General features: G+C 39.1%; 1 protein-coding gene across 1 annotated transcript in view; it reads left to right on the top strand.

Moving 5' to 3' along the window:
- The window catches only part of EFNB2 (ephrin B2), a 56,936-nt gene extending 42,842 nt beyond the window's left edge, over window positions 1–14,094 (top strand). Inside the window, exons 3-5 of the mRNA XM_061626621.1 lie at window positions 7,483–7,575; window positions 8,344–8,457; window positions 10,511–14,094. Coding sequence (XP_061482605.1) covers window positions 7,483–7,575; window positions 8,344–8,457; window positions 10,511–10,893 — 590 coding nt within the window. The 3' untranslated portion in view covers window positions 10,894–14,094. The remainder of the gene's footprint in view (window positions 1–7,482; window positions 7,576–8,343; window positions 8,458–10,510) is intronic.
- Window positions 14,095–15,315: the final 1,221 nt, after the last annotated feature.

Below are 15,315 nucleotides of genomic sequence, written 5' to 3'. Positions count from 1 at the left end.
AAACATGTAGAAACCCAATTTTCACAATGTATGAGAGGAGGGGTTCAAGTCTTCCTTATCGCTTGACAGGCAAAGCTGAAGACGGCGGGTTTGTTCTGCTTTTTTGCCTCACGGGTACTCAGGTACCCTTTTATCCTGGAGAAAGTGTGTGTACATAAAATCCTAACTGGTTCTACAGATTAAATATAAAAATGATGAGTCCCAACCTGTAGGTTTACAGTCTTAAGAAAACGCATGACACACAAGGCAAAGGTCATGGAGAAGTTGAGGAATGGTAGTTGGATGTGTGTGGAGGGGAAATGTCATAAACTGTAACTAGGTCTGGGCATGATGGAAGGGTCCCTGGCAGTTGCCTCCTCTACTCTGATGACCTCAGAAGTATGATACCATATCAAGTGTCTAGCAGGACCTCTTGTTTGGGAGGAGTGAATCGTCTGGTCCCCATCTTGATGATTGTGTATGTGTAATATTATTTAGCGACATACATTTCTTAAATTAACAATAGAAATATATTTGTAGGCAGCAGGATCTATATATGGAACAACCAAATGATCCTATTAGAAACCTGTTTAAATACAAAAATTAAAGATAATTTAAAATGTCGAGTTCCTTATTGTTTTTGTTAGTAAAAAAAACAGACTGTTTCCCCAAAGTAAATTTGCCACAGATCAACAAGTACAGCAACTGAGGACTTCCATGGCTTTGCATGAGCTTCTTCTATGTCTTCCAAGCTCTTGAAGCTCTGGGATAAGAGGATTGGTATAAAAAGCAATTTTAATACCATTTAATTAAAACACTGTGTTTAGATCACCACAGCTGGTTTATGTGCAGTTTCTAGTTGTTCCAGAAACAAGCACCTTGATTTGTGGTTTTTCAGTCTGTGTGGTTCATGGTGTTTTTAAAGCTGTCTTGTAAAATTAGATAACATATGTGTAAGATGTAATTACTTGATGTTTTACCAAGGAAGGCATTTAATGAAGGCAAAAGCAACTGACAGCAGCTACGGAATATATATGCAATTCCTATCAAACACACTTTCTTCTATTTTTTCTAAGAACATGATAATCCTGTAAATTCACATTAGATCAAGCACAGCTTTATATAAAGAATAGCCCTTATTGGTATCTGTTTCTAAGGCTTTGATGATTTTTTTCCTTTTATGAATTTCTTTAAACGTATTTATCTTTTAAGGATAGTATTTGCTGAAATTTAGATAATAGCTCACATTTTCAAGTCTTCTTAATTTTTAAGAATCTTACTTTTTAAGAACATAAATTGCTGAAAATATTGTTTTTACTATCTCTGAAGAAGCCTTGGGGTGGGCTTGACAGTTCTCTGCCTCCCACTTTGTTCTAATCCCGCTGAAGACAATGAGACAAAGTTGTTTGAGGGTGGCAGCCAGAGTGACTGCTTGGTTACCCAGGAGAAGATTTTTTTGACCTTGACTTAGTAATTTTCTTGACTTGGTAACCTTTGTTCTGGTCATTCTTAGCCATCAATATGTACTATGGTGAGAAGCTCTAGTTTTGTGTGTACACTGCATGTGATACCTTAGGCTGAGAGCCGCCCACCGCCATCCAGAGTGCTGGATTTATCCTCATGGTGTGTAAACTCATATCACAATTTGTCTCTTTAATCCATTTTTTTGAAACTGTTTATCCAGCTACAACAGGTGGACTATGGGATGAGACAGCACTTCAAAGCATGCCGTCCATACATGTCTCAAGGCAATGTGCAAAATGCAAGAAAAAGCACTAAAAACAGTTTAAAACAACACAGAAAATAGCACATAAACAATACCAAGTAGACACCAATGGTAAAGCGTTGATCAACCTCCTTAGTTCTTGAGCCAGGACATATTACTTCTGGGGGGGGGGAGAGAGAGAATGGGAGGGTAATGTTTTAAGATTTGTTACCCCATCACTGCCAGCACTATGTTTATATCTTCACAACAAACAGGAGGATGTTTGGGAGGCATGGTTGAAATAAGAGTGGGGTCACCCCAAAAGGAATTTGTTGAATTGGATCAACCAAATATACAGAAAAGCAACATGCATGTTTTTGGATTTGGTTAGTATTCTGAAAGCCAGTGTGGCGTAGTGGTTACAGTGTGAGAGACTAGGACCTGGGAGACCAGGGCTCAAATCCCCACCCAGCCATGAAACTCACTGGGTGACCTTGGACTGCCCAACCTAACCTACTTCGTATGGTTATTGTGTGAATAAAACGATGGAGAGGGGAAGATATATTTAGTCAGAATGCACTTCAAAACATCCTCCACAATAACAATTTCAACACTGCTAAAATCAACTATCTTTCAACTACCAAACATCAGGATGAACAAAAGCATTTTGAGATTCTTCCTGAATGATGATAATGACTGAGACAAATGTATATCACCAGGGACGAAGTTCCATAATCATACAGCATTTGTTTATCAGTATTATTTTCCTTATCCAGTTGTGCATATGTGCTTTTACAGGAATATTCATAGGGTAATGCGGATAAAATCTATCATCTATATTATTTAGCTCAAATTGGACAGATTGTTTGAGATATGCTAGTCTAGACCAAAGTACACAATATTAAATAAAACAAAAAATGGGATTGTGGTTGAAGAGGACACCATCAGCCAAAGCGTAATAATATAATTAGTAGATGATCAATAGGATATGTGGTTTCATTGCAGTGATTTTTTTTCTCGCTTTTATAAAGCAATTTTGCATTCTCTTTGGAAGAGAGCATATGTCTTGATTTTGTGTTTGCTTCATTTCTAATCTCTTTGTGAATGAAAGGCTGTATCCCAGCAGAAATCCAGCAGCTTAATTCTCCATCTGATTAGAGCAATGTTACTAACTCGATAGGTTGAAAACAGCCGAGATCGAGGCAGTAGCTTAGCCTCCTGGGAGGCAGAGTAATAACAATCAAATGAAGGCATATTAAAATGTAATATTACTTGTGCTCCACAGGGACTGCATAAAATCATAACCCAGAAACTTTTTGTCTGTCTGTCTCAATGATTTCTTTTCCTCTGCATTTAGAGTGAACACGTTATAATTATAAACAGGGTTTGTATAGTTTTTGAAGCACAGAAATGTGACAGATCAAAACTTGGTTTATACAATTTCCAGTACTTTTAATGTATACCAGTCGAAGGCCAAATATTTTCTGCCAAGTAAATCTAACAGGTTCCTTTCGCTCTAAACCATGTTTGGATTGTATTTTACAATTGCTCTACATTGCTCTCTTAGTTTTTAATTGTGTTCCTTCATTATCTTTTTTTTAAAAAAGCATCAATGATACAAAACAAATTCAATAAAGCACTAACGCTTTCTTTATAGATTTATAATTCCTGTAACTTCAGTGAACACAAGTTGGAATATTGAGATAAAATAATATCTCAGTGACAAAAATGTGTTACGTTAGAGTGTGCATCACATTTATATTCTGCCTATATCTCTGGGTGATTTTACAGAAATAAAAAATGCAACGCAACATTTAAATGATAAAAACACTAAAAACAGTTATAAACCAAGACAGCCAAAACCAACACAAACACAGCAACTAAACTAAAAATAATATAAAACTAACATAAAACCAGCAAGGAGACTACTTTAGCCTGCAGAACATGTGACACACCAAGCAGGATGCAGCTCAGTGGCCAGTTTTGCTAACTTTATAGACAGCAAAAGCAGGAGGTTTATGTAGTCCTCGGTGGACTGACTTTAATTTATTTATTAAAAATAATTATGTCTCACCTTTCTGCCTTAATATGAAGCACTCAAAGCAGTTCACAAACCACCCCAAAGTGATCCAGAATAAAAAATAATAATATAAAAAAGAAATTTCAGGTAACTTTGTAAGAGCAAAAATGGCATCAGTCCCAGTGATATTAGGCTGGTCTTGGAATGGTTAGTTACAAATTCTGTAGCAGGTTTATTTGGTAATAACGAAAAAGATTTTATATCTAAAATATTTTATGTATGTGTGTGTGATGTGATATTTTTAAAAATGGAAAAAGTATTCACTTTTATTTGTCCATGGAAACCTTACTGTTGACTTAACATGGAACAGAAATGGCTCTGATAATATAGAAAAGTAAGCTAGACCTTTACATCCGTGTTGCAAATCCGAGTCTCCCTTTTTGCAGTTTGCTGAGAGATACTGGCAAAAGCAGGGCAGACCACTGGTCTGTTCCTAAGTAACTTGCAGCTTGGCAGGAAAAAAAACTCGGGAATTTAACAGTTACTGTACTATGATTGTTCAGTTTTTGTTACAATGCTGATACCCTTCAACTGCCCTATGATACAGTAATGCCCCCTTTTATACAGGTGAGGAACTGTGTGGATAGTGTAATTGTAATTTGGCCATTACGTGGCACTGGACATAGTTTTATCTCAGTGGAGTCAGGAGATTCTTGTTGCTGTTCTGTTCTTCTTTAAGAGAGAGAGAAATCTTGTCTAATTTCCTGATGATGGGACCTCTAAGCCTTCCATGATGGGAACGGAGGCTAACAAAATGAATTGCCTGTGGCTGCCCAGTTGGAGTATGGCTGTGATGAAGCTTGATATTGGGTCACTTTTTTTAAAAAAAAATCTTTACATTTATCTAAAAAGGAGGAACATGACAAATATTGTAAAAGGTGCAAATGATCTGGGGATATTCTATTTTTCCTCTCTCGTTGTTTATACACTCATATGTCAGCAGGTATCAAGAGCTTGAAATAGCACACAGACTTGCATCCCAGGCAGACACTGTCCAAGATATGTTGATGACTAAGAAAAATCCTCTATGGTGGTTAAAATATTGTAAATTAAATATTACTGTTTTTAAAGGGCAGAACCATAAAACAAACAAATGTGGAATCCAGGAGGTGCAGGAGCCTTTTGTTGTTGTTGTTGTTGTTGTTCTAAATTAATATTAAAATCTCAGTTCCAAAGAGTTTATTCATTGGGGGATAAGGAAAACTAGGTATCTGTGAGGATTCCCAGAGAAAACTAGTTCCAAAAGGAGCATTTGGCTGCTGAAATGGAGACTTTATGTTGGTTAATAGTCAGCATAATGGTCTGCGTTATCATTTGCCAAACATTCACCACTCTTCCTGAACGCAGTATTCCCCACTGTAAATTTTATTCAACATTTTAGCAGGGATTTCTGCAAAATCCGCATTGAAACTTTGATTTTACTTGCAAGGCAGGTAGGGATCGTTTAGGAACATGATGGTATAATAACTCCTATATTCCTTTTGTGGCTCTAGTTTGAGTTTTTTTCTTCTGCAGCCTTCTCTGCTGTGTCATACAGAGGTTAAGCTGTGAATTGTTTGGAACTGTATTGCCATTGCCTATATCACAGGTTAAACAAGATTGTCTTTTTTTTTTAAGCATGGAGTGACACCAACCGCACTTTGACTCTATTATGTTTTAATCTGCAAAAGTTGCAAAATTCCTGCAACTTAGTATTAAGGAGAACAAGATGGTCACTGTTTATTAGTTATTCTCTCTACTGAAGCTCAATTTCAGCATTTCTATATACTGTTGGCTAGTGTACAGGCACAAGGGCAGAAACAAAGAGGGCATAAAAACACAGCAAAAGATGCATTTGATTTATGTCCAAAACTGGTTTCTTAGTATTGATTTTCTTTACTCTTGGAGGGGAGGGGAGAAAAAATAGCAACAGAACAAAGCTATACATCTCCATTATTTTCTGAGCTTTGGCACTGCAGATGTGCACATCAGATACATTTTTCTACCAAATGCCTCAATTAACAAAAATGTACGCAATAAATTAGAAAATGAAGAGGTGAAGTCTGGCTAACTACTTTTGTGTAAGATGGAAAACTGAAATCAGCCAAGGCCGCCTGGGTAGGCTCAGCTATAAGGATAATAGGAGAGGGAGCTGTAAGAAGGGAAGTTCATGCAGTGAGGAATTATGTTACACCCAGAAGGAGGGAGACATAGAACAAAAGCAGGAACTAGATCAAAGGCAAGGAAAAAGTTCATAGATTTTGCAGCTAGTGAGAAGATTAGAGAAAGAAAAATATCAACATGGGGCTGGGAAGACAGTGAAAGGGAGTATGGGCATATGAAGGAACTAGGGAATGTATATATGGTACATCTTTTTTCCAAAGAAAGAAAGATACAGGATAACTGAAGAGAAGACTTATGTGGCCAGATCTAAATTAGATGAAAAGGAGATTCTTCTTAGCACCAGAAGTGCCATTTAATTGCTTTTTCTCCATGGGAACCCCCTACAAGTGCTCTTATGGCCTTTTCTTTTCCTTTCCTTTAATATTTTAGTAAGTGGCCAGGTGTTGCTGCAAATGTGCCTAGGAAAGTCCAAAGGACACTAGGGTAGGAGGAAATACTAAAAAAAGAGTTGATATTAAATTTTAGAGGGCTATAGTCAACTACGAAGTTGTCATGATACTGTTCTTCAAGATAGACAGTCTGCAAAACTCTTTCTGTTCAGTGTTTGAAAAATTGTTCACATTTTCAAAGTCCATGTAATAGATAACTTCAGTTCTGTTCTAAGTACTGTCATGGCCTGCAAGTTCCATTCAGCCCGTTAAAGCCTTCAAAGTGCCCCCTGTTTTCCAGTTGATAATTAAAATGCCCAGAACTACCCTTTCCCCCAGTCCGATCCCACTCTTCTGCCAGCTTTCTTGAGCAACCTGCTGCTGACATCTTCCCCTCCCTTATGGCTCTCAGCTGATCCATATATTTCCCCAATCCTTTTGGAGTGTGCACTGATCTATGAGAAGGGGGATTGCTGCAGGGAGATTTTTGCCAAGTTCTGTTTCGGATGGGTGGGTGGATGGATGGATGGATGGATGGATGTTATTTGAGTTTGTCTTTGTGTGAGTGCATATATCAGTTTCTGTAGAGTTTCTAAAGCAAGCTGGAGCACAGTTTCCCTGTGTTCAAGAGAAGCCAGAAAGGGAAGTAGATGTTGTGCTCCCAGTTCTGACAGTTGTAGGTTGAATTGTATATTGGCAGATACTGGAGTATACAAATGAGCAGCTGGAAATTGTAAGTTAAAGCCATAGCACAGCTCTGTTACAACCCATGCGCCTGCATTTGTTCAATCTGTAGAACTCTGGCTTGAAGGGAGCGGGGGGGGGAATGCAAGTGCCTTGCTCTGCTGAGGTGGCAGGGCTCCCTTTCCCCCCCAGCCAAGTCCCAGGTGTGGGTATGGAGAACTTCTACTCTTTCAACCAGTGGCATAATAACAAAACAGTCAGTTGTTCATGAAAGAAAAGTGCCTGGATAAATTTGAAACTGGATGATGTGTTCCAGCTTTAGGTATATAGCACAGCCTGTTCATTCCCTTGGCTGTCAACGTTTCACAACTTTTTTCTGGGTAAACCTGAACAGCAGGAGTAAATTTGGACAGATAACATCTATTTTCAGGTATCCTTGTTTTGTGTAACTTCACCTGGTGCCATGGTGAAATATTTTACTCCGTTTTTGTTTTTTCAATCAGCAACGTCTAATGGATCACTGGAAGGCCTGGATAACCAGGAGGGAGGGGTGTGCCAGACAAAAGCCATGAAGATCCTAATGAAAGTTGGACAAGGTAAAGACCATTTGTTTTATTCATCAAACATCTTTGATCAGCCCCTGGGCCCCATTGAGTGCTTCAGCTTCTGCTAATAAGGTGAAACAGCATGAAACAGTGGAGTCTATATTAGTCTGCCTCTCTTAGATTCTGAAGGCAAAGCCTATTTTCTACACCTAAGTTACTGACGGATTTTACAGGAAGAGTTAATGCAGTAAGATCTCTTCATTGGAGAGCTCTCCTTGGAAGGAAAGGTCATCCGTGAACAACATGTACTGCAGTTATTCTTGCTTGCATTCTAAATATTAACGCACACTTTCAGAGCTCAACATTATTTAAAACAAATGAAAAGGAGAGGGAGCTAATGTTTCCATAGTTTGCTTGTTACAAATCCTTGCTAAAGAAGAGAGGGTTTTGTTCATTGTCCTTTTTTCATGTACAGATAACCTATTGTGCAGAAAAAAGTATTCTTTCTAATTAGAGGTTGGTTTAATAGTCAATCAATTTGTTCAGCTATGCTGAAATGTCATCTGCAAAGGTTTTCCTGCCAATTTCAGGGATCCCCTTCATTTTCTGCTCCTAGCTTCACAATCCAAATCTCTGAAATAACTATATAGCTTTTTTCCCTGCTTGCTTGCTTTAAAGGAGAAAATTACATTCTCATATCTTCTTGTATTCCCGCATAAAGGATCTTCTGTTCAAAGCCATTCATGCCTCGTGAAAATTGATAACCAGCTTATAAAGCACATTATTGTTAGTTTGTAGTGATCATTTGTGTTCTTTCAGTTCCCAATTCTGGTGGGTCCCCAAATAATGCTGATCCAACTAAACGCCCGGAACAGGAAGCTGGTACCAACGGGAAAAGCTCCACAACAAGTCCCTTTGTAAAGGATCATGCAGGTAAACAGGAGAGCTTTTAGATCTTGAAGGAGGTTATTTTAAAGACTTTTTTCTCACATTTTGTCCAAACTACGAGTTTATTAAATCATAAAAACAAGAAGTAGAACAGATATTTGCATAGTGAGAGGAAGCATGTAGACCACTGTGTGCGAAGTGAAAGAGCATTACTTCTGCAAAAGGAAGCCTCTCTGTTTTCATTTGCACTTTATAGAAAGTTAGTGGTTCCATATAAGAACACTGACTTGCAAAAAATAGAGATTATTTGAAATAGTTTTACAACTATTATTAGAGCTGGCTTACAAGAAAAGTTGACTTTGTGATCATTGACTGCAATCCAGTACATAGTTAAGCACACTTAACTCTAGTTGATTTCAGTTAGGCTTAAGGATCTTTAACTGGGCACTAGATTGTAGCTATTGTCTTCTAACAGTATTTCTGAAGCATTCTCATAGCACTTGATAAGACTCGCTTTAATACATGTATAATTACTGCTGTCATCCTTTAGCTGATCACATCAACACTCTGAATAACTCATCTGAACTCTATAAAATGACTGAGCTGATACTTAGATTAGTATAAAGAAGATTCTTTATCTTAAAACTCAAATGAAAAATACCGCAGTGGCAGATGTTGAGGTGGTTCATGCCACAGCACATATATATCACAGCAGTGAAGGTGGCAGTAGAGATATGGGATGCTGCATCAGCATCATTCAAGGACATGGTCACCTCTGATGACAACAGCAGCCTACACCTATGGCAGGACAACCAATTACCCACTCAGGCAATCATGTTCTGGCTGGGCCATCCATGTCTGCATTGCCATCTCCCGGCATTGACAAACAAGGGTCGAAAGGCCTCTCCTCTGCTATTGCCATCTCAGCAAACCTCCTCACCGGCCACCACTGTAACATCACTTTCTTCTCTTTATTTCACTTGAACAAGGAAGTCAGTGAGAAGAAGACCAGATTGAGATCACTGCTCAGTCATTTGACTGTAGGGTCCGCATTTGTTGTTTTATAACTTCTTATCTGTGTGACATTATTTGCTATCATGCTATTAAATCTTTTACTTGGCAGTTATTGAACAGGCATCAGCAATTTTGTGCTAAGCATACAACAGATGATTTTTTTACCTAAATTTAGCCTTCACAGCAATATTTGATCTTGGTACACACATCAAACTGCAGTAAAACTATATTTCAGATTATTTTCTTAGCAAGAAAAGCACCAGATTTAATTTAAAACACGCTTGTCATCCTTGTTTCTGCTGCAGCTACACTGGAATCCAGCAAAGCCCCCTTGCTACCAGCTATGTCCAGCACTCATACCTGCTGGCCTGTGTAGATCTAGTGGGCCAAGATGCTCCACTGGATGCTGCACAAAAGGGCAGGGCAGGGACCCATCTCACTATCAGCAGACCTGTGTAAGCAAACTGACCAAGGATGAGGCCAAACGTCAGCCGGAGGCTCCATTTCCCCTCTATTTCAACTGAATATACAGCTTAAAAATGAAAAAAAAAACTAAAATGAAGTTTGGGTCTTTCAGCATTTTTACTTACTTCCCATCTTGCTTTAATTTCCTCTGCTCTACAACAAAGATGCACCTCCAGACAGGAGTAGGAGCACAATGGCAAAGTTTAGTTCAAATTAGTGTTTGGAAAAAAAAGTGGCAGGGCAGCAGCGAGTCTTGAGAATTTCCTTTCCCCCTGTTTTTAACCCCATTAGCTGCTTTGAGCTGACCAACATCTGTTAAGACATGGGGTGCATCAAAGGCTGCCTTGTCAGTGCCAGTCCTTGCTGCTGAGGGGCGATGATAGATGAAAAGAACACAGTGTGGTTTGGGAGCAACATAAAAGTGAGAGAAACAGATGCGTCTTGCTTAATATGTATGGCCGACTTTGGTTGATTGTGCCTAGCTGTCTTGCAGGGTAATTGGTTTGTCAAAGTTCAGTCAACAGTCAAGTCTTTCAGTACTGCAAAGTGGTGATGGGATACTGACCATTTTGAACTTAGATCTCTCTCTCTTTCTCTCTGCCCCCCCCCTTATTCTTAGGTCCCAACTCAGATGGGAGCAAGGCTGGACATTCCAGTATCCTCGGTTCAGAGGTGGCCTTATTTGCAGGCATAGCTTCAGGGTCCATCATATTCCTCATCATCATCATAACTCTGGTGGTTCTGTTGTTGAAATATCGAAGGAGACACAGGAAGCATTCACCCCAGCACACAACAACTCTGTCACTTAGTACATTAGCCACCCCAAAACGCAGTGGGAACAACAATGGGTCTGAACCCAGTGACATCATCATTCCTCTGAGGACTGCAGATAGTGTCTTTTGCCCACACTATGAAAAAGTCAGTGGTGACTATGGACACCCAGTGTACATAGTTCAAGAAATGCCCCCTCAGAGTCCTGCAAACATTTATTACAAGGTCTGATGAACACTCAGCGTGGTACCTTTTTGAAGCTCTCTTTCTGGTCAAATGCTATCCACGATGCGGGGGTGGGGTGGGGGTTGTGATGAACCCCTGTCCTGGTTATTGGACCAGGTGCAGTGGAGGGAACAGCAAGTCCCCACCTTGATACAGAGAGCCACTTTCTGATGGACAGCTTCTCTAGCCTAGAATTCCTGCCTCGGTGAACAAGCATTTACTTGCTGGAAGAATTTGCATAGAAAAAACCCACCCAACTGCTGTACGTTCATCACCTTCTAAGCCATGTGCTGCAGGCATTCAGGCACGCATAAAAAGCCCAGGGAAGATGGAGCAACTCATGGATGCTAATGGTTTAAGGCATTCTGGGAAGAAGTCTGAAGTCATCAAGCCTGAAATGCAACCCTGTGACTTTGTGTGTACTTATCTCTTAAGAGCTTATGGATTTGTCATACAGACCTCTGCTTTTAAGTAAGACTTTAATCGCTTTCTTGCTTTCAGTCAGTCCCTGATGCATTTTACTTCAGTTGGGTAGCATTCTGGCATTCTTCACACTAGTATTCTTTCACACTCCACATCCTGCATCACTATTGGAAAACTTTAAATGTTTTTTGCCATTCCATACTCCATCTGTTTGTGATAGCAGCCTCACTTGAATGGATAATGCTTTGGGGGAAACTGGGCTTGCTAATAAGGGAATCTTCCAGCCAAAAGCTAGCTTGTCAGCAGACTTGAGAATATAAGATAAGTAGTGCATGGGGAGAAGAAAGGGCCGATAGAATGCTCCTGCCTCTGGAATATCAACTGGACAAAGCCAGACAATTTAGGTAGCGCAGCACTTTGAAATCTGGAGTTCTAAGAAGCAAGTTGGGACACACAGCAACACGAACAGCTGATTAGGGTCTCTACTTGAAGGATGCCAAGGTTATTCTCAAATAGCAGTGTGTGAGGGGGAAATCGTTTTCTCCCTCAAACTAGGGCAAGGAGTGTCAGTAAATAAACGTGCCTGGAAGACAAGACAATAGAAGGCCACTGGTGATATATTAGGGCAGGACTGCTGTGGTACTTACTGTACCAGCAATAAGATGTACAGCTTTGAACTAGCTGTAGCAAAATCTTAGTCTGCTTCAAATGACATTTGCTTTTTTTAAAAGCAGACTCAGCTGCTATGCTTATCACATTTTAACTAATCACAGGGAAAAAAGCATCTAAGAAAACAGCAACATATGCCATAGAAAAATCATACGCTTAACAGTCAAGAGGGCTATAATTCCATCACTTTTTAAAAAATTGTTCACATCTCTAAAACTTAATCAGGATTTTATTTTTCTTCCAATGAAGCCTTTTGACACTCTGGTTTCTGGCAGCGCATTTGCAAGGTAGTCCAGTAGTGGACACTGCTATTAACTCGGGTATTTTCTTTCAGAGTTAAAGCACATATGGTAAACTGCTCACAGTCCATAAAGATCCAATACATTTAGACACACAAGAGGGAGATGTAAGGTATGACTTATTTATAGTAGGTGTATAGAACCCAAGGAATATAAAGTAGCAGATTTTGTTATGATTACTAATATATATAGAGAGAGAGATTGCACAGACTGTACACCAGAAGATGTGAATTTCATCTGTTGCAATGAGATCAAACTTAAATTGTCAGCATTAAAGAAAAACAAAATTGGCAATGCTTGGGGGGGAAAATAGCTTCACTCCAAAAAGAACAACACTGAGAAAATAATGAAGCCCTCTAAGCTGTCTTGCATAACTAGTAGACTAGGAGATACAAGCCCCAAAACATCATGAAATCAGTATAACTACATCATGTATTAACAACGGGATATTCTGATGTGTGTGTTTTTCCTGTGTCTTTGTTTTTTTATTCCCCCTTGCCTTACGAGATGGAGTATTTCAGCTGGTCACAAATCAGGAGAGTTTCCGTTTAAAGTTTCTGCTTGAAGCATGGTTGTTGTCCTCCTTCCAACCTCTACACCCTGCCGGGGGGGGGGAGGTCCTACTTTTTTATGTGCTATGCAAAATAGATGTCTTTTCACATAGTCCTGTTACCATAGCAACACTTCACTTTCTGGACTGGAAAGAACATGTAACTACAGCATTTTAAGGTTCTCAAATCTCCACTGAGCACGTGCAAAAATGTACTGTCATAGAAATGATTACTCTTTGTATTTTCTGATCCTGAAAATGCTGTTGGTCCAAGAAGGAGAAACGGGGCAGAGGGAGAAGCATGGTTCTGTGGGAGGTTACCATAGTAACTAATCACAATACAGATGTAGTTCTTTCCTAAAACCTTCCTTTCTGTGAATCCATCCATGAAAGGTTTTTCTTGTAAATCATTAAGATTTTAGGGGGGGGGTAATAGATGGGCCTGTTTTTTGTTTTTAATCAAGAGTATGTTTAGTCAGTTGGTTACATTCTGATTATGTACTAAACTTGGAGAGGAGAAAATATTGGATGAATCAATGAAGAAGAAGCAACCTGCAATCAGTTGGGGAGAAGGGAAACAGAAGAAGAGCCCTGTGTATCAGTGTTGTGTCTTGTGCAGAATAATGACAATCTTACCAACTTCCTTTAGTTGGTGTTTGGTTCAGCTTTGAAAAGTTACTGTAAATGCCTTGCTTGAATTACCCCTTCATCGCCTAACTTTTTGAAATTTACACCATCATGTCTAAGGGTGAAGATGCTGTAAATAAGTTCAGAGTTACTGTATATGGATTTGGGGTGTTACAGTAGCCTTATTCACCTTTTTAAATAAATATAAAATAAAAATACACATGGAAACAAGAGCAAACATCTTTTCTTAACCAGATTGTGTATATAGAGCAACATTGGTTTTTTAATAAAGTCTAAGCGAGATGTTTTGTATAAAAATCTGACTTTTGCTATGTATTTAGCTACAGCTTGTTTAAAGGCCATCATTTCCCCTTTGCACAGTATCCAGGAAAAAAAAGAAAAGGTTGCCAAATTGCTGCATATTTGTGCTGTAATTGTGTACCATGAATATTTATTTAAGAATTCCTTTGTCCACTTTGTAAGTAACGCAGTATTATGCTTGAGTTATAAATATTTTTTCTCTTTTTTAAAAAAAACTAGACTGTCATAGATTTGAAATCTGCTTTTGTTCAACATTGCAGTTAGCCCCCTTCAGAAAATGAAATCTATGAAAATTCACATTCCACATATGTTTCGAACCGAATTCATTCTTTTAAAAAAATAAAATATTTTTTTCCTATGGAAATAATGCCTTCTGTGGATTTTCTTGTTCCCTTTCTGCTCCATTTCAATGTTTGCTATGTGTGCTGGAGAATTTGGACATATCTAGGCCCCGTAACCCTATGTGTAAAGTTGGTAAGCTTCCATTCACCCAAGAATGTTCAGTGTGGTGAACTGTATAGTGTGGTTGGTTAAAAACTGGAAGAAGGTTCAAACGCTGCATAGCAGTAGGCAACCATTATTGCACCTCAGCCTAATCTTAACCTCAAGGTCATTTGTCAGCAGATAATGGATCCATTGCATTTTACAGAGCAAAAGAAATCTGTCCACTCCGGTCCAACCCAGTTGGTAATGCAAGCTGGTGCCTGATGTTACACAATAAAGGAGACTACTGGAAAACCTTAAAGAGGGGACTTGCTCAACATGCTAAAAAACTTCAGGATAACAGATTCTAGAGCAAGGGGGCAAGTGACATATCCCATAAGATTTTCCAAACTACAGATCTTTCCTCTACCCATGTTTCATTTAGAGGAAAAGAGAAGAGGGCTGTTAATTGTGGAGATGAAACTCTTGAGAGGACATCCCTTTCCTGCCCCACCATACAACAAGAGAGAATTTGCGGTCTTGCAGATGGGATTGGACAGCAGCTTCCCTCATCCCTGACAACTGGCTGTGCTTGCTGGGGATGACAGCAGTTGTGTTGTAAAGTATTGTTGCAAAAAAAAAATTCTTTGGGATAGCAATGCAACTTGAGGCAGCTATGAACCTAAGAATGAAGTTTCTGTTACTTCTCTGGGACTTAGATTCCAGCCCAGTTTAGATGTTGGCCTTGGTAGTGTAGAAGCTATTGTGATGTGCTCTGATCCCATTAAACTGTGGCACTTTTTGTAGGAATCACCAGGAAGATGGGGCACAATTTTTATTTAATAAAGTTATATCCTGCCCTTTCTCTCAAAAGGAGTCCAGTGTGGCAAACAACAAATATTAAAACATTGAAAACATCTGTACAACAATTCAAGTAGAGATGCAGATTGGGATAAAAGTATCAACTTTAAAGGTTTGTTGAAAGAGGACGGTCTTCAGTAGGTACTGAAAAGACAACAGAGAAAGCGCCTGTCTAATATTTAAGGGGAGTGAATTCCAAAGGGTAGGTGCCACAACGCTAAAGATTTCCTATGTTGTGTAGAACAGACCTCCTGA

Source organism: Rhineura floridana, chromosome 5 (assembly GCF_030035675.1).
Source record: "Rhineura floridana isolate rRhiFlo1 chromosome 5, rRhiFlo1.hap2, whole genome shotgun sequence".
Classification (NCBI taxonomy): domain Eukaryota; kingdom Metazoa; phylum Chordata; class Lepidosauria; order Squamata; family Rhineuridae; genus Rhineura; species Rhineura floridana.
This window is presented reverse-complemented; position numbering and strand designations above follow the sequence as displayed.